Source organism: Barbus barbus (assembly GCF_936440315.1).
Source record: "Barbus barbus genome assembly, chromosome: 12".
Lineage (NCBI taxonomy): Eukaryota > Metazoa > Chordata > Actinopteri > Cypriniformes > Cyprinidae > Barbus > Barbus barbus.
This window is the reverse complement of record NC_136740.1, coordinates 20103394-20129526: the sequence shown is the minus strand read 5'-3', so window position 1 is coordinate 20129526 and position 26133 is coordinate 20103394. Positions and strand designations below refer to the sequence as shown.

The window sequence follows — 26133 nt, the reverse complement described above, 5'->3', positions numbered from 1 at the left end:
ATGCTATCATGTCAATATGGACCAAAATATCTGAGGAATGTTTCCAACACCTTGTTGAATCTATGACACGAAGAATTAAGGCAGTTCTGAAGGCATAAGGGGGTCCAACCCGGTACTAGCAAGGTGTACCTAATAAAGTGGCCAGTGAGTGTGTATATACACACACATGCACACAAAGGAATTTATTAAACTAGTTTTTAATCAGAAAACTATGAAAGCCTGTTTCCAACGCAAGATGAAAATGAAAAATGAGGTAATTGCAAATCTTTTTTTTTTTTTTTGAATTCCTTGACAGGGAAAGGGAAAAAAAGTGAGGTGAGATCTAAGAATTTTGAGATTAAAAAAAAAAAAAAAAAATACAAGATATAAACTTGGAATTATGAGAATAGAGTTTATATCTCGCAATCCTGACTTTTTTTTTTTTTCAGAACTGTGAGGGGAAAAAAAGTCCAAATTGTGAGATTTTTTTATATATTTATTTGTTTAAACAGTGGTGGAAACGGGCTTCTGTAGAAAACAATTTTAACTTTAAAGTAAGTTATAAACTGGAATGGAAACATGGAATATTTAGTGACCAGTGCCAGACTCCCACTCACAGACACAAATGCTGAGGGATGAAGAAATGACTGCCTTGCTTAAAACAACAGTGTTCATTTGAATCCCAACGTGTACATGACTTTTCATGCCACCCTGTGTTGTGCTTCCTGTCTTTGCAAGTTTAATAATGAACCAAATGAGAGATGTAGTTTTAACATTCTTATTTTTGTTATATACTGTATTTCAGACATTCTTGCGTATGTGGTGTATAGGAGCAAAAAATGATTTTAAATTGCAGATATTTATGTGCTGGTGCTCCACTGTACAGTAGCTTGTATTCGCATGTCTATAGTTATATACCTGAAGATAATGTACATAGCGATGCCATTTTGACTACAAGCACCTGACTAACAGCAGTTGTGACATTTTGAGCAATGTACCGAGATGCTTTTGAAGCTTTTCTTTCTTGCACAAGCACAGAGAACTAACAAAACTGGAAAGGTTTAGACTTGTTTTACTCTGATGCTTATCGAGTGTCAGAAAACAGACACTCGGCATTAGAAAGCAACACAATAATAGACCTTTTACACAGCTCATGTTACTCCATATGTTCATGTGTGTAGACATTTTCTATACATGCACATGTACATATTTTATTTAATTCATTGTGGTGTAATAGGTTAAGCATAAGGTCTGTTACTGTAATGCATTTTTTTCTTTTCAGAAAAAGTAATCAAAACATGTTGCTCTAATCATTGTTATAGTCAAACTTTTATGCTTGTACTTCTGCTGTTGTCCAACTGCAGTTAAACTAATAAACTAAAAGTACCAGTTGCTGATGTGTCTAATACTTAAATTTTTACTTTAGATATTGAAATGATATCCAATACGTGTCTTCAAATCAACAATTTTATTATTCTCTCAATGAACATTGGCATATTAAGGTGATTTGAGTTTAGATTAAAAAACTAGCAGCTTGTCCAGATACTCAAACACACAATGCAATTCAGGACATTGTAAAGTCTAGATGGCAATATGCACAAGAACTCCGATACAAACACACATGATGAAAACAAGTGAAAATGATTAAATATGAAATTGATACTGATATTTAAATTATCACTTGGTTATCAAGTAGAAATACTTTTAACACACTTAAAACAACTGAACTAATATACATTCGCACAAACACACTTAACATGATTTTGGCTTAATATAATTCTAGTATTATTGCTAGTTCAAGTTTGCATCTCTCTAAAATACTTAACTTGAAGATTTAAGTGCATGGAAACCATTTCAACATGATAGTTCTTGTGTGTGAACATTCATTACCTTAAATGGACAGTGAAAGTCAATGGGGTCCAATGTTGCTTTGGGCTTGACTGACTTGCATTATATGGACAAAAACATTTTTCAAAATATTTCTTTTGTGTTCTGCAACCGTTGAACTATCTCTTTAAGTCAACACCAAATACCTTGTGTCAGAAATTATTGATCGTGCGAAACAGTGCACTTACGAGTTGGTGACGTTTCTCTTCCCATAGCCATGCAGCCTAGTCGGCTTTCTTACGGAAAGTCATTTTGTCTTTCGTCTCCTGCAGTTTCTCAGAAAACTTGTCTTTCGTCCCAGAGAAGCGCCCTTTGGTCTCCTCCATTCGTTCTGAGAGCAGTTCTTTGGTTTCCTCCATCTTCTCTGAAAACCTGTCTTTTGTCTCCTCCATTTTTTCAGTTAGTCGTTCCCTGGTCTCCTCCATTTTGTCTTGAAGATACTCTTTAACAGGAGGAGGGGTGGAGAAGTATCCATGTTTGCGGAGGTACTGTACAGACAGGGACGTGCCGCCCAGTGTAACTGTGTATCGTGCAGGAGTAGCAAGCTGTGACCAGATAGACAAAGTGAGAGAATAACATTCACAATGATTAATCATATATCACGTATGTATTTTAAAATACTCTTAGGTTTTTGTTTATATACCTTATACATTGCATAGGCTGTGAGTGCACAGCCACCCTGGGAATCTCGCAAAATTCCCACCATCCAATCCGGTAAACCGATGAACTCCAAAAACGGGACCAGATTCACCCCTCTGCAGGGAACACAGAACAATAACATGTAATTTATGCATGAGAGAGATGATTTGCTTTTGTAACCTTCAAGTGTTTTGTATAGCAGTAGTTAATTGTACAGATGACGCTGCTAAAGCTTGTCTGACCTGCTGAAGCTCAGACGGACTTTATCTGGAAAACCCGACCTCTCTGCCAGCCTCACCTTAATGCCAGTGCACTTAGTCTGTATGTTTGGATCTTTGAAGCAAAAGCACCTTAATTCATGTAGTTTACTGAATTCAGAACTTTTAAAGCCCATTATGTACCACAACACAACAAAGCAATGAGCTCAATTACATAAATACATCATATTCAGAAAGCTACAATAATTAAATGAGGTACAAAATATTGGTACGATATCGGTTGTCAGATTTTAAAAATGTATCTTCAATTTAATTGTGCATTCCATTTACATTACCCTTGTTGTCATCTAACATTCAGTTAAATTGCTTAAATTCAAGTTAATCTAATAATTTACAACTGCAGTCTGTGACTTTTTTGGGTTAAAAATGATCCGAAATCAATATTTGCGCAAGTACATAACCAGCCAGTGTTCAAAATGACTCGCAACCCCACGCACGGAAGATAATTCCACACAGAGCTGCAATTCCAGGTTTTCAAACAGAGATGGCGACAAAGAGGCAAAACTTACGGACTGCAGCTTTAATAACACTGTTAAATGTAATATTTTGCAAAACTAAAAAAATATTTTTGTACTGTACATTATAATATTGTAATGTCTACAGTATTTTCTATTTACTTTAGTTTCTAGTGATTTATTTTTAATTTTTTGGAGAAAATAGTGTATAATTTTAATATCAGCCATTTATCGGTCATTAAGTGAAAATTTATCTACCATTACATGAAAATAATTATCAGCAGAATTATCCCTAATTAACTGTCCATTTAATACAGAAATGTGGTCTTTTAGGGTCTGTGCTTCCAAAATGTAAATCTTTGTTAAACACAAAGATGCAAAACTAAAAATAAATCAAAATTCTAAATTAAATCTAATATGTAAATGGTCCTAAATTCTTAAAATAAAACACTGACTGGACTGGGGGAAAAAATCAGAACAAGAACTGACAAGCTGAACAAGTCTATGAAAATGTTTAAATAGAACTTGGCACTTGGTATTGTTTTTATTGTCAAAGGGTGTATAATTGTGCAGAATGCTGGTGTTCACTTACTTCATTGCAGCATAATAAAAGCTCCCAAACCACACAGTGGATGTGAGGACGTGCACAGGCACCATGACTTTTCCATACTGTTTAAACATCTTTTTAAATCTCTGATAGAGCCCGATAGACTTGTCTTGCAGAGGGTCAACATCACCCTTATTCTGAGGGGCAGACCCTGTATCAGCTTTATAAAGACCCTCGGTCCCTGCCAGACTCTGCGGAGGGTTTAATGGCGTTTCTTCCTCTGTGGACGTTTTGCGGCTCTCCTTCGTTCTAATGACATTAGTGCAACTGAAGCAGCGTGAGGTCCGGATGGTCACAGGAAGCTCACGCACAGCCCAGGTGTGACCCAGGTATGCAGAGCGCAGCAGGACCACACGCCGCACCGTGACTAGAGCCCACATCCGCTGCATCACCTCCTCCACCTACAGAGCGCCACCTACAGGACCTGCACATCCCAAAGAGGTTAGCGTACAATTACACCCAAACTATTAACATCTGGCTGATGATCTAACAGGCAAAAGTCTCACTTGACTGAACTTGTCTCTTTTGATTTTAAAAAGCTTTTCATTTTAAAGGCTTGAAATTACAAATATAAAAGTATGAATTTCAAAAAAAAAAAAATAAAATTCAAATTAAATGCAATTTTACACACACATGCAATGCATATATATCTATTTACATACATATAATTGAATATATATATATATATATATATATATATTTTTTTTTTTTTTTTTTTTTTTATTATTATTATTATTAGAGATGCACCGATTGCAATTTTCTTGGCCGATTCCCGATTTTTTGGGAAGTGTGACCTGCCGATACCGATTTTTGCAGATTCCGATTTCCTTTCTAAGAGCTATAATTGACAGCATATAGAAACAAAAATCTATACAAATTTCAATGCAAAAATTATTTACATAATAAAATTAATTATAAATATTACAATTCCCCCAATCTGGACTAAGTTACAGATTTTCTCTCACTTAAACAACTCTCAAAATAAAGTGCTCTGTGACTGAAAGAGGAAGAAATAGTTAACTTAAAACGAGTTGCTGTATGTAACAAAATATGTCATTTCCTTACATGTTTACAAATGGTCAATTTTTTTCCCCTAACCTTATTAAATGTCATCTTTCACATCAAATTCTTACTTTTTCAATTAATTCTGTTTTAATGAGTGAGTCATTTATTCATTCATTCATTCAACCAATTCATTTAAACGGCTGATTCATTCAGAAATGAGGCAAGTGACTGTCCTTATGAATGGGCCACTGAATCATTGACTCACTCGATTTGTTCAAAAACTTGGATTCATTCAGTAACGAAACACCACTGTGTGTTACTTGGAGACACACAACAGTTCTGCTGTAGCTTTGATCTGAACTATTTTCGTCAGCGAAATTGAGCAAAAACAGTCAATATTTTGTCTGAAATCTAAGTCACTTAATTTTAACTTCTTGTTTATTGAAATACTATTGTATAAAATCAGTGTCACATTGCAGTTGTGTTTATTAATATTCGGAGAAATATCATGGCCGTATAATGTTGCTTATCTAAATAATATTTTGTAAAAAAAAAATAATAATAATAATAATTATACCGCATGCATCTATACATCTATACATACTTTGTGTGTGCTGTCTCTCACACACACTCACTCAGGCTGTGCAAGCCTCATCTGGCATGACTATGACTGCATAAATACATTATTAGTCGCAGTTTACAATTAATCAATTAAAATTAGAATCATTCTCACGCGAAACAACGTACGACTGTGAGTGTGCACATGGCTGTGACATCATTACCTGCGCCGCTGGCAATAAAAGGATCAGCTCGGAATCGGCCAGAAGTGAGACTGACCGATCCGGGTGACTGATTCCAATCACTGGCCGGTCAATTGGTGCATCTCTATATATTATTTTTAAAATATTAAATACAATTTTACATATACACACACACACAATTTGAAAAAAAATATTTTAGAATACTCAAATAATTTGACCACTTTTAATCTCGACAAAGTGTGGCTGTTTTGATAAAGATAAAATAATTTTTTTAAGTACTATGTTGATTCAATTTTACGTTAATGCAATACAACTTATGACATGTTATTGGAAGTTTTAAAGTTAACTACATGATTATTGTTATTTAGACATTAGTAATGATTCAAAAGTCACAAGGTGAGCATGATAAACTCATGCCATTGGTCAGGTTAGATAAGGGTCATGGCTCTCTGTCAACCACCAGACTGATCAGGTTAAAGACAAAGTACTGTAATTCCAGAGATTAATTAAGTTAATTTTAACCAGTTTGCTAAATTTTACTATTTATCTGTTTATAATTTTTGCAGTGGTGAGAATATTCCCTTAAATTTTCTTCAGTCCTTTAAATGAAAGAGACGTTTAATACAATTTTGACATGTTTCTCACCATCTAAGCAAAAGACCAAGCGTTTTTAGCTGAAAAACTAAATTTGCGGCGCTTTGTTCAGCTTCATAACATTATATAAATACAGAGATTTATTCAGTCCCGAGTTTCAACACATTTAATCCACCCGAAGTTCAGGACTAAGTTACATTCCTGACATGTTGTTTTATGAAGTATAAATAAATGTTGGTCTTCTATGTATGACATTAGGGTTGTTAACTTTAGAGGACAGACAGACGTCTGCAGAACTAAAATCACTTACGTTAGAGTTCAAGTTAACAGGGCCCTGATCTAAACTTCAACACACCCTGCTTTGCGACTCCTGTCGGATCAGATACACAGCCACAACAGCTGAAACAACACCAAATGTATCAGCCGGAAGAAATAGTTTGAAATAGTTGGTTAGAAACATCGTGAAAACTTACATTCACTTCTCGAAGGTCTGCTGTGGGTTTAGGGAGAGTCCTAGCAGCGCTCCATACCTCAGCAGACACATGTCATGTTCACGCACGTTCTCCAGCCACATCCACATGGAGCTGCTGCGCGCGGCATCATGGGAAGTGTAGTCATTTGGGGGGAAGCATTAGATAGCTTCAGATTAGGTTCAGGGAATTCGAAAAGCTTTAAACTTTTATCCACCCCCTTTTTTATCCAACTGTTGTTGTTGTTGTTATTTTATATCTATTTTTACTAAAAAAAATTTTTTACTAGAAATTTCCATTCATTGGGCGAGTTACTAAATAAAGCATTAAAAATATTGCAATAAAATGAAAAGAGGTTCAAATATTAATTTTATTTTATTAAAAAATATATCTTTAAAAAGTCGTGACGTATTGTCAAGTATGGTGACCCATACTCAAAATTGGTGCTCTGCGTTTAACAACAGTGAGTAGTGAACAAATGCGCACACACACACACACACACACACCGTGAACACACACCCGGAGCAGTGGGCAGCCATTTATGCTGCGGTGCCCGGGGAGCAATTAGGGTCAGTCGTGGTATGGAGAGAGGGTGGAGAGAGCGCTGTACATTCACTCCCCCCACCTACAATTCCTGCCGGCCTGAGACTCGAACTATATATATAAAAAAAAAAATATATATATATATATATATATATATATATATATATATATATATATATATATATATATATATATATATATATATATATATATATATATATATATATATATATATATATTATCATATTTTAATCTATCCTAAATCCCTCTGGAATTTTATTTTAAATTTTATATTTAATTTGTGGATTTATATTTCTGCAATTTTCTAAGCCATATTATCAAAGCAGTAACATGGAAAGGAAAGGTGATATCTCATTTTATGTTTTTTTCCCCGTTTGATTGGAAATTATTTATAAATCTGCAGTTACGTTTTGTCTCCACTAGATGGGGAGGAAACGCGCATCAGACTCGTACTTCTCCTTAAACTCAAGTAGCAGAGTCGAGCCTGCGTTTTAATTTGAATTTTGAAAAGTAGGCTATATATTTAAAAAAAAAAAAACAATTATACAATTCATTATTGATACATATTTAAAATGATTATTTTTCTTAAAATATTCATGCAAATAAAATGCATTACAATCTTTATGGTTATTCCCATTAATAATTATAAAAAAAAAAAAAATAACGATAATGATACGATGGTATAACAAAGGGGGTTCCTCTGTTTTTGTGTTTATCCAGCAGACACTGAACTCTGACTGATTAGTGTACTTCTATTCACTCTTCACTGTGTTGTGTCACAATGACTGATGGTTTGTCTAAAAAGGAAATTCATCGAATCATATCTCAGGATCTTCCTCTGATCACTGCTTTAGAGCTCACAGAGAAGCCCTCTCCATTCAAAAACCTTTTATTTTGATGATGGCCTCTGCGCAGATCAGCACAGGTCAGCTGGAGCCTTCTTTATGATTTTATTATTTCAGAATTGTTTGTTTGATTTCCTGTAGCCTCAGAGGAGCAATCAGTAATCCTTTGTGGATATTGGTAAAGCCTGCAACATGACAGTGTTGTCTTTCATGACCAATGCTTCTCCCGCCAATCATCTGGGTCTCTGCCTGTAGGCTACATACATCAAGTTGTACTTACAAATGAATCAACATCCCTTCGCTCCCACTGGCTTTTATCTCCCTTTGATTTTGTTTTTTTGTTATGCAACCAAGATTATTAAATTAAGTCTTTTTTTATTATTATTAAGTCTTTTTTAAGTTCTTATCATCTTGTCAGTTAATATGAAAGAAAGTGGTCCCCTGAGTCAAATCATAAAACTAAATTCAAAGAAACATAAGAGGATTAGACAAACAGTGGAAACCAAAAAACAGATAATGGCAGTTTCATAAAATGTCATTATACATTTAGTTTGACTTGAAAATATCAGGGCACATATCCATACTGTTCAAATGCTGAGCAACATTAGTGCTCTTTCTCTTTCAGCCAGGGGCCTCAAATCACATCTCATGATCGATAGCCTATCTCATGACCCGTGTGACCATTAGTGTGAAACTAATGGAGAGACTGTATAGGAAAATGAATGGACTATTTATAAGCAGATTAAAACATTCTTATGTGGATGAGTAGGGTCACTAAGCAACAGCTCTAGGCCATCACTTTGAAGGGGTCACCATGTTAAATATGGGGGAAGTCGTGGCCTAATGGTTAGAGAGTCGGCCTCGTAATCCAAAGGTTGCAGGTTCGAGTCTCAGGCCGGCAGGAATTGTAGGTGGGGGGAGTGAATGTACAGCGCTCTCTCCACCCTCTCTCCATACCACAACTGACCCTAATTGCTCCCCGGGCACCGCAGCATAAATGGCTGCCCACTGCTCCTGGTGTGTGTTCACGGTGTGTGTGTTGTGTGTGTGCACTTTGGATGGGTTAAATGCAGAGCACGAATTCCAAGTATGGGTCACCATACTTGGCTGTATGTCATTTCACTTATTCACTTATTATTAAATATGTCATATGAATGAATCACATATAGCCTACCGTTATGAGTGCTGTATGAAGCAGTATGAAATGAATGAGAATGATTATTCATACAAATGGCTATTTATATTAAACTGCTGATTTTAGATGTGAGATGAGAAAGTAAATAAACACTGCTAAACGAAATATAGGGTATAGCCTAGCCTATATCAAATCAGGCATAAAACATCAATAGTGATCGGTTGAAGAACTTAATTCAGTCCTCATTACACTGTGTGCAAATCTTGTTGGTTAGTTGTCATAAGCCCGATTCCGACGGTAGCTAACTGTTTCTCATATGGACGTCTGTAAAAAATAAACAAAATTGACATATCACCTAAAAATGATAAAACTCATGAATTCGGACGGCGAGTTATTCACAAATTTATTCTTTGTGTAAAATATATTTAAAAATACTTATTATTATGTAAAATGTATTCTTATTATTCCAAGCATATTTTATAATATGTATTTGATTATTCAAATCTCCTGTTTAAAAATAGGAAAATAGACACAGTTGTATATTATATATAGATATATATATATATATATATCTGTTTATAATATACATTTTAAAATTGTATTGCATTCCTGCTGCTGCCATAATAAAGACCCGTTTCGAATGTTTACGTGCTTTTCTTCTCTTTCAGCTCCCAGTCGCTGTGGTCGAACAGTCATGAAGTATTGTTCTTTTAAATAATTCCAGCATTTCAGAAATAATATGTAGCCTATTCAAATTACACCGTTACCTTACGGTGTTCGGGAGTGCTCAAAAAGGGTTTAAACACTGAATTTTGAATTGATTTCTTCTCGTATACTCAGAGATGTGGATTCGGACGGCAATTAAATTACCACACGACCTTGATGTTTGTCAAAAAACAGTAGTAATTCTGCCGAGGATTTTTGCGGGGGTGGTGAGATAAAAACACCGACATCTTGGATTCGGACGGCATTAAAATCACCAACTACCCCCTGTAAATGGTGAAAATCACTTACATCCCCCTGAGAAACAATTACCGTCCGAATAGGGCTAAAGAGGAAATTTTGAAATAAATAGTCCTTCCTGCAGGGATATTGACACTTATCTTTGGCTTTCTTATAAGTGCATTGACCTCCCAGTCAAAAGACTGCTCAGTCTGATCTTTCTCGTGGCAAGGTCGAAGACAGTATGAACGAACAGAGCCAGAGCTTTTACAACCCCGTCCTTAGAGAATGAGAAATGCTGTATGTCAGTCTGGGCTCATGTGAGATTTGGAGATATACCAAAATATAGAATTCATTTGCGAAAGTGCTTCTTCTTCTTCTTGCAACTGGTATATTGCAAATGCAAGTATATGATTTGGCTATTTATACTCTTGAGCTCACAAGTTTGCAGAGACGGACAGTAACTAAGTAGTACTTGAGTATTGTACTTAAGTACACTTTTTTGATTATCTGTACTTTAATTGAGTTTTATTTTTTTCTGGAAACTTATGACTTTAACTTCACTACATTTGAAAGACAAATATTGTACTTTTCACTCCACTACAATTCTATCAAGGTCCTGGAAGTAGAAAGTCGTTACTATGTAGCAGCTTTGAAAGTCAGTGGGTGATTGTTTTCTTCTCCAAAACGTGACTTTCTTTTTTTCAGTTTATCAGTAATCACTCTTGTGTAGGGCTACATGAAGTGATTTCCCAGCATTTTTGTGAACACTGACCAGTTGCAAATGTGATATTTATTTACAACAATTCAATAATAGAAAAAGTTAATAATGTGGTATATTATTAGGTACAATATTGTCTCATTTTGCTAAATTGTATACCTGAAAATATTACCTATAAAGCCACAGAAGAACTGTTGTGCATCTCCTTATAAAACACAATGGGTGTTGGACTTGAAGCAGCACTGCACAGACCATTCTGTGTGTGACATCAAAGGACCGCAAGAGCGATTTGACAGCATTTTTAAAATTTTTGTTTTGATGTCAAATAAGTCTTGCTGTTTTGCTTTTTTGTTAAAGCAGTCTTGCTGTTGTAAAGTTATACAGCTACAGTTGTGTTGCTGGGTTTTAAACAAGGTTTGATTTTTTTTTTTCTTCCTTATCACTCTGTATTTAAAGGATTTCACTGTCCACTCTGTTCAAATGTGGATGAATGGATGGCTATACACAGATGTGTGCACATGCTGTCAGAGCTGTGTGAGATCACTATCATCCTGCTTTTGTGGGGGAACGGGAAGGGTAGGAGTGTTAAATTATTATTTTTTTTGTTTTGTTGTTTTTTTCCCCCCCATTGTTTTTTAACATTCTAAAAGTTCTTTATTCCAAAGATACTACAAGCTAGTCAGTGTATTCAGTAGGTGTAATGTATTGCAAGTTGCTTCAGATGTATTGCAAGTATTACGTACAATAATAATAAAACAGTGCATTGACAAAAAAGGAAATGCACTTTTGGTATTTAAGTACTTTTAAAGCAAGTACCTCTGTACTTTTACTTAAGTAAAAATCTGTCTATACAACTTTTACTTGTTATGGAGTAATATTTGACCAGCAGTATCTGTACTTTCACTCAAGTAATGGAGTTGTGTACTTTATCCGCCTCTACAAGTTTGTGTAAAACAAGCATGAGAAGACAAAACCACCTGTCTCAGTTGCACAAAGCTTGAAATACACTCAGACAGATGATTCAAAATGTTCATGTACAGATTGATGAGGGTGACGGAGCGATGTGGAAGTGGTTGGCCATGCATGCTAAGTTGTAACTAAATTGTAGTTGTTATATATTTTTATGTAACTGTCATACTTCATACATTTGACTGTGAGATTAATTCTCATTTTGCTTCATTACATATTTTCCCTTTGTCATGTTATTTCTGCTTGGCTGCATCTAACAGGTATTTTGAGTGAGTTATGAAGAAAAGGTTCTTGCCCCCTATAGATGTGGAATATAAAGTTCTGATATGCACCAGTGGGACGCACTTAAAAACAATTTCTCATCTGAATCCAATATACAGTAGCTGCCCTAAACATATGCATGGTGTGTATCGTCACACCTAAATGTGGGTAAAAAAAAAGATTCTTCTTAAATTGGGTTTGTATGCCTGTTTTACATTATCAAAATTAAAATATGGGCCTATTCCTTGTACTTTTCATGCTAGGTTAAGATATTAGTTTAAGTCTAATAGTTCTTACAATATAAACCATTGGATTTGTGCAACTAATGCTTTCAAAATATAAATGCAACTCCTGTAACCTATTCATGGAAAGTGCCAGCATGTAAGGTGTTCGTTTGTTTTTCCTCACACTGAACTGAGGGCACTTCCTTCCTTTTCTCTTTAATCAACTCCTTTGGAGTTCCTTTTCCTGTTTTGAGTTTTGATACGCTCCACTGAGCTCACATAATAAGTTCTGGACATTAGCTTGTAATGTATTGGGTATGTAAATCTATACCATGTACAGGTACATCTCAAAAAATGTGAATATTGTGGAAAAAAAAATTATTGTAACATTTCAAAAAGTGAAACTTTCATATTTTAGATTCATTACATGTAAAGTAAAACATTTCAAAAGTTTTTTGTTTTAATTTTGATGATTAGAGCTTACAGCTCATGAAAGTCAAAAATTTGTATCTCAAAATATTATAATATTTACATTTGAGTTTCAATTAATGACCACCCCTACAGTATAAATTCCGGGTATCTCTTGTTCTTTGAAACCACAATAATGGAGAAGACTGCTGACTTGGCAATGATGCCCTCCACAAAGAGGGTAAGTCACAGCGGGTCACTACTTAAAGGGGTGGCTGTTTACAGAGTGCTGTATCAAAGCATATTAAATCCAAAGTTGACTGGAAGGAAGAATTTGGGTAGGAAAAGGTGCACAAGCAACAAGGATGACCGCAAGCTTGAGAATACTGTCAAGCAAAGCTGATGCAAACACTTGGGAGAGCTTCACAAGGAGTGGACTGAAGCTGGAGTCAGTGCATCAAGAGTCATCACGCTCAGAAGTCTTCAGGAAAAGGGCTACCAAGCCACTTCTGAACCAGAGAAAATGTCAGAAGCGTCTTACCTGGGCTGTGGAGAAAAAGAACTGGTCTGTTGCTCAGTGGTCCAAAGTCCTCTTTTCAGATGAAAGTAAATTTTACATTTCATTTGGAAATTAAGGTCCCAGAGTCTGGAGGAAGAGTGGAGAGGCACAGAATACATGTTGCTTGAAGTCCAGTGTGAAGTTTCCATAGTCAGTGATGATTTGGGCTGCCATGTCATCTGCTGGTGTTGGTCCACTGTGTTTTCTGAAGTCCACAGTCAACGCAGCCATCTACCGGGAAATTTTAGAGCACTTCATGCTTCCTTCTGCTGTCAAGCTTTATGGAGATGCTGATTTCATTTTCCAGCAGGACTTGGCACCTGCCCACACTGCCAAAGGTACCAAAAGCTGGTTCAATGACCATGGTGTTACTGTGCTTGATTGGCCAGCAAACTCACCTGACCTGAACCCCGTAGAGAATCTATGGGGTATTGTCAAGACGAAGATGAGAGACACCAGACCCAACAATGCAGATGACCTGAAGGCCGCTATCAAAGCAACCTGGGCTTCCATTACACCTGAGTAGTGCCACAGGCTGATTGCCTCCATGCCACGCCACATTGATGCAGTAATTCATGCAAAATGAGGCCCAACCAAGTATTGAGTACATAGAAATGAACATACTTTTCAGAAGCCTGACATTTAAAATATCCTTTTTTTATTGATCTTATGTTATATTGGAATTTTCTGAGACACTGAATTTTGGGTTTTCATTATCTGTAAGCCATCATCATCAAAATTTCAAGAAATAAAGGCTTGAAATATTTCACTCTATTTGTAATGAATCTATATAATATATGGGTTTCACTTTCTGAAATGAGTGACAAAAAATATTGACCTATTTCACGATATTAAATTATTTTTAGATGTACCTGTATGACGGTACTCTGTTCGTATGTGGAGCGCCAGGGGGCAATGTAACAGGGCGTGAAAGCCAGCAGCATGTTTCAGTAAATAATGCTCCGCAGAAAATGGTTGTCTGCGTCGTTCCTTTGAACCTACAAACAGTGCTTGAAGTGGGCCGGTACGCAGTACCTTCTATATTTTAGTCTTTATAGTACCTGCACTTTTTTGTGCGTATTGGCACTTCTGACATGTTGCCGGTACTCAGAGTAAAATCGTCAGGGCCTGGGTGATTAGGCTATATGATCCCATATATGATTAGAAATTATATAGAAACTATGTAAATCACACTACCCAGACGAGATCACCTCTCATCTCGACCAATCACGTGAATGAACACAGAGCCGGTAGCTACTTCATTGTGTGGTGCGCAGAGTAGTAGAATAATAATTAATTATTGATTACTAATTTGATATCTTACTAATATCTTAAAATGAAAAGAAGCAGGTACATCATTTTAAACCGTGAACTCCTGGAAAGTCCAAGGATCCAGTGAACGAATTGAAACATTAAGCTCAAAACAGCGCTAATGCAGAGAAAACACGGCTGATTTCATCAGCGATTACGGAGAGAATAGTGACTTCAGATGTCAGTAAAATTATTCTTTTCAGCGTGTATTTGGCTTAAAAGCAAGAGTGTTTTATAAAGAACGTTGATTATGCGGTGGTCAGAGATTTAGCTATTCTGAATGGATCCGTATATTAAAGTAAGGCGATTTAGCAGTGTTGCCAACTTCTTTCGATGGAAAGTAGCTAAAGCCAGTTTGAAAAGTCGCTAAATGTCGCCAGATGACGTCATGCGCTAATTAGCATATTCATGACGTCATCGCGTCATATTGCCTTTTACATTTGTTTGTCTATCTGTGCTCATATTGTATTTTAATGCAGCCAAATTCTCAATACAACTGTTTTCCTTTATATATTTTACTGTTTATGTTGTCAGTCAACGGAATAAATATGAAATAGTGACTGAAACTCAGCCCTTTAAAAATACATAACCAGCTCTCCCTTCCAAGAAGTTAGTCTGCACAAAAATCATAATTTATAATTGAGCCGTCGTCTGATGAAATCAAATAATACACACAAGATAAGACGAGACAATTCCTGTGCTGTGATTTCGGCTATATTTGCATGTAAAATTAGAGAAGCAACATAATATCTATTTTAACTGAATGCGCTGCTCACTGAACAGAGCAGATGCAGAGAAACCCCTCCCCCACACCTAACCCTAAACCTAGCTATACTAGGGGGGTAATAATCTGGCGGGGGTCAGAATTCGGCACTACACCGGGACAGAGCATGACTCCGCACGGGGGCGGAGCGCGCGCTGAGAAATTCTACAGCAGTCTACACAGCTCTTGCATTAGATCATTCCCCATAAACCACGTCCAGCGATGCTTAGCAATGTGAGTACATTTTCTTTCGCTTCTACTTCTCCTTTTTTGTTTTTTGGAGGTATCATAATACCAATTTTACTTGCTATAGCCTTTTCACTCATTATTTTGTCGTTTCCTTTGTTGTTTTATTGCTTCATCTATTTAATTTTATATCATACAATATATTGCTGTTGTTGTTTTTTGTATTTTCTGTTGCTATTATGTAGATTTGTATGTTTTGATTGATTTTGATTGACTGCATATATTATGTCATAAGTTTGCATCAATTGTTCCCACCTCAGCAACAGTTCAAGACTAGTTTGTGCAGTCTGTTAACTTTATATAACCTAACTGAATGAAAAAAATAGCTGCATACTACCACATGAATTCTGTACAAATGGTTTAAATATCACTTTTAGTTTATCCCCGAGGTGTGACTCTGGAGACATTTGAACGCATACCTGCTTGTGAGAGTTATGTCAGGGGGTTGCAACAGACTGATTTATAACACCACTTATATCCTTCACAAAATTGAAATCACCAGGGGGCAGCTTTTTATAATCTAAATCAGCTGTCATAGAGCATTAGGAGTGTTTGAATGCTATTTCACTGTGTTTGACAAATCCACTCAGTGGTTTATCGAATACAAAGGCAGACGTGTCCTGAATATTGATGCTCTGTCACTGTTCATGTTGTGAGTAATGTCTTTGAATTTAGTAAAGGTCAAGACTTGGCCCTCTGATGAATTACTATTAAATTGACAACAAATTCTATCTACCTTTTTTTATCTCTCTCTCTCTTGCTATATATGTATGTATATTTGTATATATGTTATTGATTGTGTGGGTGCATTTTTCATGTTTTTATAAGTATGTTCTCTTTCTGAGGGCATAAAGTAACTGTTGATGCTTATAGGGAAAATGGTAAGAAACAATCTGTCAGGATGAGGGCTGCTCACATTGAGACCTAATGTTCAGTGTCACGTCTAACAACCTGTAATAGAGACATCTAGAGTCAAAGGTGGTTTAGAGATGGATGATTTCTGTCTCATTTATGTTCCTTTTCTGTATGTTTGTGTGTGTATACACATGTGCGTGTGTGTGCATGTGTATCGGTATGTCCGTTTCTATTTTAGACCAATTGACATGAAGGGGTGCAATAATCAATAAGCACCTAGAGAATGAAAACAACAAGTGTCTTTGATGCCACCAAAGCGCTTCTAAATCAATATGTCACTTGTAAGGACTATTGGGGATGTACTCTGATTCACCCACTGTTTGAGTCCAATAAGCTGTGATTTCGTGGTTTAAAAAGATTAAAAACATGTATTCAGAGTAGATTTTAAAAAGCTTAATTTTAAGAAGAAGGGGATTTGAATGAGAAGGCGTGACAAGATGCTCAGTACAAAACTGAGATACAAAGCAACAGAGCATATGATAAAAATAGATCTTATTCAACTTATTGCTGAATATTTCATTTTTTCAGCTTGGTTCACTTTTTACAAACAAGCATATCCTTCCTGGAAAAGGTGATGTGCATAGCTCATCAGGTGGGCTGAATGTGGGATGACTATAAGTCTGTATTAGTTTCTCTAACATTTCATCATATTTAGGTGTGTGTTTGTTTGTTTGTTTGTTTGTTTTTGCAGTGCCTTACAGCATGATTGGTGAAAAACAGTATTTTCCATGTTCTAGCTTAGAATATGTCTTGCAATAGCCTCAGTACTTCATTGAAGATGCTTCATTGACGTAGTCTAAGTCTAGTTCTTGACCAAACATAATCTTGTTGAGTGATTCAATATTAAATATCCTCATATAGGCTAATATTGATTGTGCCTTACAGAAATTGTTTGATCAAGCATTTTCATTCTAGAGACACCTAATAATGGTTGTTTGAAAATGATATGAATAAACCTTCAAACGAATTTCCCATTTAAACCGCTGAGAGAAGAATGGCATTCACCTTAATATCAATTTGACATCAAATATTAGACAAGACTTGATCAAGATGCAGTAACGTCATTATAAATTCAGTTTGGACAGCAGTTTCTTCCAGTGGTAACTGGGTGAAAATAGGAAGTTAATCCCACACTGAAATCTGTTTAATGTATATGTAGGGCAATATGTTTGATGTTTAGTTAAACTCAAATCAACGTCATGTCAAATTTTTGATGTCAGTTTGATCTGCATATTTGACCTGTTTTATGACGTCATATTTGACGTCAATTTTCATGTCAACTTGACTGGGTGGTGACTGGAATTCACTTGTGGTAATGAGTTGGAAAAATCTGATAAATGAATGTGAGAACCCCCTAAACAGGAACTACTAGGCTGCTTTCTGTAATGGTAATGGCAGCAAATGCATTAATAGGAAGGATGTTTACATATAGTTCCACCTCAGCACAGCAGGACATGCTCATAGTGTTCTTGACTCCCTGCTGACCTCCATTGTAGTCATGTAAGTGCAAAGTGACGAATAGCAGTGATTGGCCTCATCCACCATATCTGAGGGATTTCCTAGGTTCCCTAGGAAGGTCTTAATGTTTCCTTTTCCCAATATTTAGAGCAGACATTGCTCTCAGTGAAGATGTTGCATGTTCAAGCTGTATTGTGTATCTTAAGCATAATGTGTTGGTAAGGTTCTGTAAGTGATTTTTTTTATGGAAAGGTATGCAGAAAAGATCCTGCTGCCTCAAATATATCACAGAAATAAGTCTCCTATGAGATATCATGCTCAAGTTTTCATAAACAGTAAAGTAAAGTGTTGCAGGCTGGAAACATTTCTGCCTCATAATTAAAAAAAAAAGATAATTGCCACTTTTTACCTCACGCTACTGACTTTCTCACAATTACAAGTTTATATCTCACAATATAAAATTAACATATCACATTTATGTGAGATGTAAGCTAACAAATCTGAGAAAAAGTCAAATTTTGAGAACTTGAAGAAATAAAATCAGAAATGTGGGCCATTGCCCTGCAGTCACCTTGAGATCAATTTGACATCAAATATTAGTCAAGACTTGATTAAGATGCTGTAACATCATTTTAAATTCAGTTTGGATGGCAATTTCTTCCAGTGGGAATTGGGTTAAAATAGGACGTTATTCCTAAACTGAAATTGTTTTAATGTTTATGTAGGCTAATATATTTGACGTTCAATTTACATCAAATCAATGTCATGTCAAGTTTTTGACACCAGTTTATATCTGCATATTTGACCTGTTTTTTTTATGTCAATTTTGATGTCTTTTCAACATCAATTGCCCACTGGGTAACTATCAGAATTTTGAGATATAAAACAGAAATTGCGAGAACTAAAGTCAGAATTGCAAGCTATAGGCTAAACTCACAATTCAGAGAAAAAGTTAGAATTGCGAGAAGTTAACTCAAAATTGTGAGATATAAACTTTCAATTTCTAGAAATAAAGTCAGAATTGTGAGATTTATAGTGGGAAGCCTCTTGTTTTGAATGTCATTTATTGAGACTATTAGATGAACTTGGAGTGGTTTTCATGAGTTTGTTGTGTGAAATATTTTATGAATATAATGTGGATGTTTAGGGTCCTTTTTGCAATTGCACTTGTATTTTTATTGCATGTGTGTGTATGAATGGATGCATATTTGTGTATGTATGGATGAATGTATATGTATATGTGTGCATGCGCATATCTTTTATTATTATTTGGTGTAGTATTATTGAATATGTTTTTATATTTCTTGAATATTTTCTTGCAATTTTATCTTTCTTCAATAATTTAATCTCAGTATTGTTTAGCAGAAAAGTAAATACACTTCAAAGTTTGATTCTGTAATTTATCTCTATCCTTTAAACAGTTTTATTGTAAAAACATCAGATGTTGGACATTTTTCACAACAAATCGCTTTCTTTACAGCAGTTATACATGGGCGCAGAATAATTGATCTAACACCACCCGTCACCAAACCGTGGGCGGCAATTCAGCACATCAGGACATGAACTCCTCAGAGTGGCCCACACTTACTCCAAACTCGTCTTTGAGTCCAACAAACCACAGCAATGAGTCAAGCAGGTCCAAGTCGAGTGCTCCAGCGACCTGTGAGCAGGTACACATTGCGCCTGAGGTCTTCCTTACGCTGGGACTCATCAGCCTGCTTGAAAACATCCTGGTCATCCTTGCCATCGTGAAGAACAAGAACCTCCACTCACCCATGTACTTCTTCGTCTGCAGTCTAGCAGTGGCCGACATGTTAGTGAGCGTGTCTAACGCATGGGAGACAATAGTCATCCACCTGCTGGCAAACAGGAGCTTAGTGATTGAGGATCACTTCATCCGTCAGATGGATAACGTCTTTGATTCTTTCATCTGTATCTCTGTGGTGGCTTCTATGTGGAGCCTGTTAGTGATCGCAGTGGATCGCTATGTGACTATCTTCTATGCTCTGCATTATCATAATATAATGACTGTACGGCGAGCTGGGATTCTTATCGGCAGCATCTGGACCTTCTCCACAGGTTGTGGGATCATCTTCATCATCTACTCTGACACTAAGCCTGTGGTGGTGTGCCTGGTGGCCATGTTCTTTGCCATGCTGCTGCTGATGGCGTCGCTCTACAGCCACATGTTCCTGCTAGCCCGTTCACATGTCAAACGCATGGCGGCATTGCCGGGCTATAACGCCAACATCATGCAGAGAGCTAGCATGAAGGGTGCCGTCACCCTCACCATACTACTGGGCATCTTCATCGTGTGCTGGGCGCCATTTTTTCTCCATCTCATCCTCATGATCTCCTGCCCACGGAACATTTACTGCGTCTGCTTCATGTCACACTTTAACATGTACCTGATACTCATCATGTGTAACTCTGTGATCGACCCACTGATCTATGCGCTCAGAAGCCAAGAGATGAGAAAGACCTTTAAAGAGATCTTCTGCTGTGACGGACTACGGAGCCTCTGGAACCTTGTCAGCAAATATTGAATCCTGTAGGGACGACTGATGAATGAATGTGTGTATAGATGGATGGATGCATAATTGCAGTGGAGGAGGGGTTGGAGGTGAAGAGCCTGAACCTCTTAATTAGGGACAGTATATATTATTTGTACATGCTTTTCCATGTACCTCATCATGTGAAATGTTTTTGATGTTGCTGTGGATGTTTCATGTTGTAAAGTACTGTATTTATTACAAGAATTACATCTTCCTTAGCAGGGGGCAGTTGTCAGGTAAGTGCATTTTGTGCACAAAAACAGCTTTAATATTAATATGTAGAATAGAAATGTGTTCATTTTCAGATATTTTCTTTTTTATGAGCCCCCCCCCCCCCTCATAATACATAACATAATACATGTATGCAGTATAGAAACAGTATAGAAACATATAAACTGTTGTGAATAATATTGTAGTACATCTGGGAAACCATAAAAGTCTTATAAGTCTACAATATATTTACCTCAATACTGTACATCAGTATGCATGTCAAAATATTTGTTTAACTGTAATGAAGTTAAATATTTCATTGTCATGTAAGCAGGTGTCAGAGTTAAAAGATTCCATTTATAATGGTGTGTAATGCAAATGTGCAAGCGAATGTAATATATGCATGTAAATGGTTGACATATTTTGTCTAGTTTTCTGATTTTGTCTGGTTTTTTTTTTTACTGCAATTAAAAACCAGCTGCTAATTCTATGTCGTACAATTGTATTGGTATACTGTGATTTCTAAGTATATCTAATAATATGATAATATTCAGTTTATTAGTTTTAGTTTATGCACTAAAACTCATGAACTAAACTTTTTTTGTTTTTTTTTACTGCTTGCAATCCTGCTTTAGCAAGGATTGATGCATTAAATTGATCAAATATGATTTCTGTTTTTATAGTTTAACTTCAGGTACCAAAACCAAAACTGGAACAGAATTTAAAAAATAAATAAAACTGTACAAAAAATATTTAAAACAAAACACACAACAAATTATCTAAAATGAAAAAAAAAAAAAAAAAAAAAAATATATATATATATATATATATATATATATATATATATATATATATGATGAGTTCCAATGCAAAAGCTTCTAAAAGCCATCTTGGTCAAAAATGAGATACCTACTGAATGAATGCTGTCCACACATAGTATATGAATGTAATAACCTAGGTTTATTTAGTTTAATTATAAATTAACACAGGTTAATGTACTGTGAACAAACATATTATTAAAGAATTGATAAACAATTCACAAATTAACACTGTTGTAATAATTGTTTATTGTTACCGTACTTATACCTAATACATTAACTCACTTTAATGACTTGAACAGAGTGTTGTTGTGGTCTTTCAATACCTGTAAATTGAATCTCTCTTTCATTTCCACTTAAAAAAAGTAACAGTTCTGTAGACTTTTTTTATCCTTCAGTAGTGTGAAGCATGTACTGCTGGGACACACGCGTCTCACTCAGACACACTCTTTAAAGATCCTTGAAGCTGAACACAGGAACATTTTTTTGTAGGTGTTGCGCAGCTCTGTGCTACGGAAAGCATAAATGGCTGGATCAATGACTGCGTGACTCACCAGTAGCACTACATGCAGCTGGAAGAGCGAGCGGAAGCACTCACAGTAGGGGTTCTCAGGGCAAATCGTCATAATCAGTAGATGAAGAGAGAAAGGAGCCCAGCAGGCCACAAACACCCCAATCAAGATGGTGAGCGTCAGCGCCCCCCTCAAGCCACTTTGTCTCTGGCGCGCGTGGAGTCCTGGCATAGATGTGATCCTGTTGGCATGGTGGCGCGCTAACAGTAACATATGTACGTAGAGCAAGAGGATGAGGAGCAGAGCTGTAAAGAACAGCACAACGAAGAAGATTTTCACAGTAGCGGCCTCGAAGAACCCGATCATGAGCACTCCGCTGGTGCCGCACAACACCCAGATGGTGGACAACGTAACCACCACGCGACGCATGGTCATGAGCATGTGATAGCGTAGCGCGTGGAATATGCTGATGTATCGGTCCACGGCTATGCTGAGGATGCTGAAGATGGAGCCCAGGAAGCACATGCAGAGTAGAGAGTCCATGATGTCGTCTATATTCAGCTCGAAAAGACCAAGGGAGTTCAGGTATCCGGCCTCTTTAAACAGCAGCAGGATGTTCTCCAAAGCCTTGCAGAGGCTGGAGATGGTGTTAAACACAGCCAGGTTGCAGATGAAGCAGTACATGGGGGAGTGAAGGTTCCTGTTCTTGATGACGGCTACGATCACCAAGAGGTTCTCGCTCAGACTGGCCACGGCAATGGCCATGAACACCTGACTGGGGACCTGGACCTCAGCACAATCTGTGGGGTGTGTGGATGGAGCTTCAGTGCTCGAGTTCATGATCGATGGAGCACACTTGGTTGATGTGAAATGACCTGGAGGAAACATTTTTATTATTATTATTAAGATATAATGGATATAATTTATTAATTTAGCAAGGATACATTAAATTGATCAAAAGAGACAGTAAAGAAGCTTTCAATTTTCAATAAATGCTGTTGTTTTGAACTTTCTATTTATCACTTCAATCAATCAATCAATCAATCAATCAATAAAAGTATCATCAAAAATATTCTGCAGCACAACTGTTTTCAGCATTGATAATATTAAGAAATGTTTCTTGAGCATGTTTCTTGAGTAATGGCTGCTGAAAATGATACATACATACATTTGAAAAGTTAAAATATATATAAAAAAATACATTTAAAATATATTACTGTCGAAATGTGTTGAATTAAAAAAAGTGAAACAAAATAACAACAAAACACAAATAGAGCCCCAGACAGACAGCAACCACACACATCGGTGTCATGTCATATTAAAAAATATATGATTTAAAATGTAATAAAATTCCTTTTGAAGCAGTACTGTATTTCTGATCGAATAAATGCAGCCTTTGTGAACATTAGACACTTTTTTTCAAGATAGTGTTATTATAGTTATTATAGTTTTACCAAAAGAAAACCATTTAAATGTTACCTGAAATAAAATGAACACGTTTTAAATATAAAAAGGTTTAACTTGATGTACTAAAAAACTACAACAGAAATAAAAATGAATAAAAACAGTATTAAATATTAAAAATGACAAAACACAACAAAAGTACTGAAACTTTAATTAAACCTAAAATGACAAATCTAAAAATAAAAACTAATTTAAGATATTATTAAAAATCATGAAAGGATCTCAATGATACTAAAATAACAGTTTCAAAAACATTAAGATCCCAAACTTTTTCACAGTATAGTGTGCCCTCACTTAAGTTATTTTTTAACAACTCCTAATAATTAAATAACACATTTAATGTTACATTTAATCTGTAATAAATATCAAAATTAATATTTTTTTCATACTGTACATTTTAATTTTGTGATGCCTAAATATACATAGCTTTATATATATATATATATATATATATATATATATATATATATACACACACACACACACACACACACACACACACAGAAGTTTGCCATTTTTTTGGTTATCAGCCATAATGTGAAAATAATTGGCTTGACTCGACTGTTTCAGACAGAATTTTGTATTGGTGCACAGAGAAATACAACACTTCGGAAAATGTATAAATAAAACAAAAACAAATCATATACTGCTAATATATAACATAATTATGATGGTCCAAAGCACAAAAAACAAACAAACATATGATTGAGTTGTTTGAGTGCAGGTCATGTTTCTATCCAGTCCTATTCAAGTGGTGATCAAACCAAGAAAAAGAACCACAGAGGTCTTCTATCATCTAACGCTCACAGAACATGTAAAAGGTATTAATGGAGAGGGAAAGTGGAGAGCCATACATGAACCAGAAGGAAGAAAAGATAACAAAAAAGAATGAAAAGAAGCTGTTAGTGCTAATGAGGCAGAGACACTGTGCCATGGGTCACAATAATGAGCATTATATGAATCATTTCTCGGCCCCAATGAGCGTCACATGTTCCTCTAAGAATGTCACAAGCATGATATATATATATTATAACAATATTATAAAATTATACATGAAATGTTTCTAATAATGTTTTAGACTGCTTTTCCACCACTGAAAATTTAAAGAATACGTATTAAAATTATAAAACAACAAAAACAGTCGCCTATTCATTTTTTTTATAAAGTTGTTTAAAATAGTGGATTCAGCAAAGTTTGACAGAAGGAAAATAGTTATGTAAGCGTCTACACTTCTTGGAACATGACTGAACAACATTGCACACTGAGGATCAATTAGAAACATCAAACAAAAAAAAGTTAATTTGTTTTGTTTGATCCATTATTTATTAATGTATTTCCACCATTACGGTACATTTTTCAGTTATGTGAGCTCAAAGGCAAGCGTAATTAGAAAACTTGAAAGGCTGGTCCAGACAAGAACAGAGCCAGCGATTAAAACCTCCCATGTCGACAAAAATCCCACATTCCTGACAATTACACTTCTATTCATCCATATCAAGCCCATGCCCACTTTCAGACCGTTTAAAACCATCTAAAAACAGCTGGATTACCAGACACTGATCACCATGATCAACTAAGTGCCAAATGATTCAAGATTTGTCACATTTACTTACCGTTTCTCTCATCAAACACACCCACAGGGAATTTTCCTCTGCTTCACATGGAATGTCTCAGAGACATCAGTCTGGTGGCAGCGGAAAAGCTCTGTTCTGGCTGTTAATAGACAGCGTGTGGCCATGCCTGTGTATTTGTGTATCCTTGAATGCTCAAGGCTGTGTGAACCATTTGTGTTCATGTTCCTTTTGACAACAAATAAAGCACAACGCAAGGCCTTTCCTCCCTAACATGCTTTATTTATCAAACCTTGTTACACGTGTTGCATCTGTGTGGAGACAACATGCTCTCATCAATGATGGCTGAAGTGGCTTGTTGGTTGTTCAACCTTGGTCTTTTTAAAGAGAAATAAAGGAGTTCAGTTCAGATGTTCTGATTATAGTTTCCCATAAGTCTAAAATAACCGAGGTTAAAAACACAGAAACGGTTCCCCAGGCATAACTTTTCAGTTTAACCACACATCAACCATCATTGCTTGAAATAAATAAATAAATAAATAAAGTTTTTGGGTTTCAGAGATTTTTCAAACTTTATTCTACCACATAATCATAATTAAAACCATTATAAAACAAGATGGAAACACTGAACAGTACTGGATGTATTGAACCAGAGTAATTATTGAAGAGCAGTGAACTCTAAATGAGCAGGTGGACTTCCTCTTTAAAGTGATGCACTACACTAGTAATTAGGCCTATGGTAAGTCACGATTTGTACCGGATAAATGTTCATTAGCATGCATAATCGTGACAGAGGCGTATTTGATGAAAGTGTCCAATATTTTTTATTACAATATCTTTTGCAATATGCCATTTCTTTCTAAAGATTTTGTTTTGCGATTACGTTTGAGTGTAACGAGAGTTTCTAAACTAGTGTCCGATAAAAAAACAAACAAACAAAAAAAAAACTGTATGAATGCTTCCACCAGCTGGAGACACTTGGAGGTTGATTGAGAACCTGAGAGGCT

General features: G+C 35.9%; 3 protein-coding genes across 5 annotated transcripts; 1 reads left to right on the top strand and 2 right to left on the bottom strand.

Annotated features, from left to right (window-relative positions):
- Positions 1–485: 485 nt before the first annotated feature.
- LOC306878154 (uncharacterized protein C18orf19 homolog B-like) lies at positions 486–6796 on the bottom strand. 3 transcript variants are annotated; one of them, XM_079430313.1, is made up of 5 exons: positions 6679–6796; positions 6516–6604; positions 3831–4269; positions 2510–2621; positions 1430–2411 (listed from the first exon to the last, which is right to left on the bottom strand). In XM_079430313.1, the coding sequence occupies exons 3-5, from the start codon at positions 4232–4234 to the stop codon at positions 2091–2093; spliced, it is 837 nt and encodes a 278-aa protein (XP_079286439.1). In that variant the 5' UTR covers positions 4235–4269; positions 6516–6604; positions 6679–6796; the 3' UTR covers positions 1430–2090. The 3 variants fall into 3 exon arrangements, with proteins under 3 accessions (XP_079286438.1, XP_079286439.1, XP_079286440.1); XM_079430314.1 differs by having other exon boundaries at positions 6516–6575; positions 6679–6786; XM_079430312.1 differs by lacking the exon at positions 6516–6604 and having other exon boundaries at positions 486–2411; positions 6679–6791.
- Positions 6797–15486: 8690 nt separating this feature from the next.
- Positions 15487–21256, top strand: LOC306877892 (melanocortin receptor 5-like). Its single transcript, XM_079429912.1, has 2 exons — positions 15487–15611; positions 19477–21256. Exon 2 carries the CDS (start codon positions 19556–19558, stop codon positions 20540–20542), a length of 987 nt encoding a protein of 328 aa, XP_079286038.1. The 5' UTR covers positions 15487–15611; positions 19477–19555; the 3' UTR covers positions 20543–21256.
- Positions 21257–21703: 447 nt separating this feature from the next.
- Positions 21704–25236, bottom strand: LOC306877893 (adrenocorticotropic hormone receptor-like). Its single transcript, XM_079429913.1, has 2 exons — positions 25169–25236; positions 21704–22966 (listed from the first exon to the last, which is right to left on the bottom strand). The coding sequence occupies exon 2, from the start codon at positions 22929–22931 to the stop codon at positions 22017–22019; it is 915 nt and encodes a 304-aa protein (XP_079286039.1). The 5' UTR covers positions 22932–22966; positions 25169–25236; the 3' UTR covers positions 21704–22016.
- Positions 25237–26133: the final 897 nt, after the last annotated feature.

What these genes read in the sequence shown, in the direction of transcription:
- LOC306877893 (XM_079429913.1), bottom strand. Translation starts at nt 22,931, where the DNA reads ATGAACTCGAGCACTGAAGCTCCATCCACACACCCCACAGATTGTGCT.
- LOC306877892 (XM_079429912.1), top strand. Translation starts at nt 19,556, where the DNA reads ATGAACTCCTCAGAGTGGCCCACACTTACTCCAAACTCGTCTTTGAGT.
- LOC306878154 (XM_079430313.1), bottom strand. Translation starts at nt 4,234, where the DNA reads ATGCAGCGGATGTGGGCTCTAGTCACGGTGCGGCGTGTGGTCCTGCTG. An exon ending in TTTTATTATGCTGCAATGAA is followed by an intron (nt 2,622 to 3,830) that starts GTAAGTGAACAC and finishes TGTTCCCTGCAG; the next exon opens with AGGGGTGAATCTGGTCCCGT. An exon ending in CAGCCTATGCAATGTATAAG is followed by an intron (nt 2,412 to 2,509) that starts GTATATAAACAA and finishes ATCTGGTCACAG; the next exon opens with CTTGCTACTCCTGCACGATA.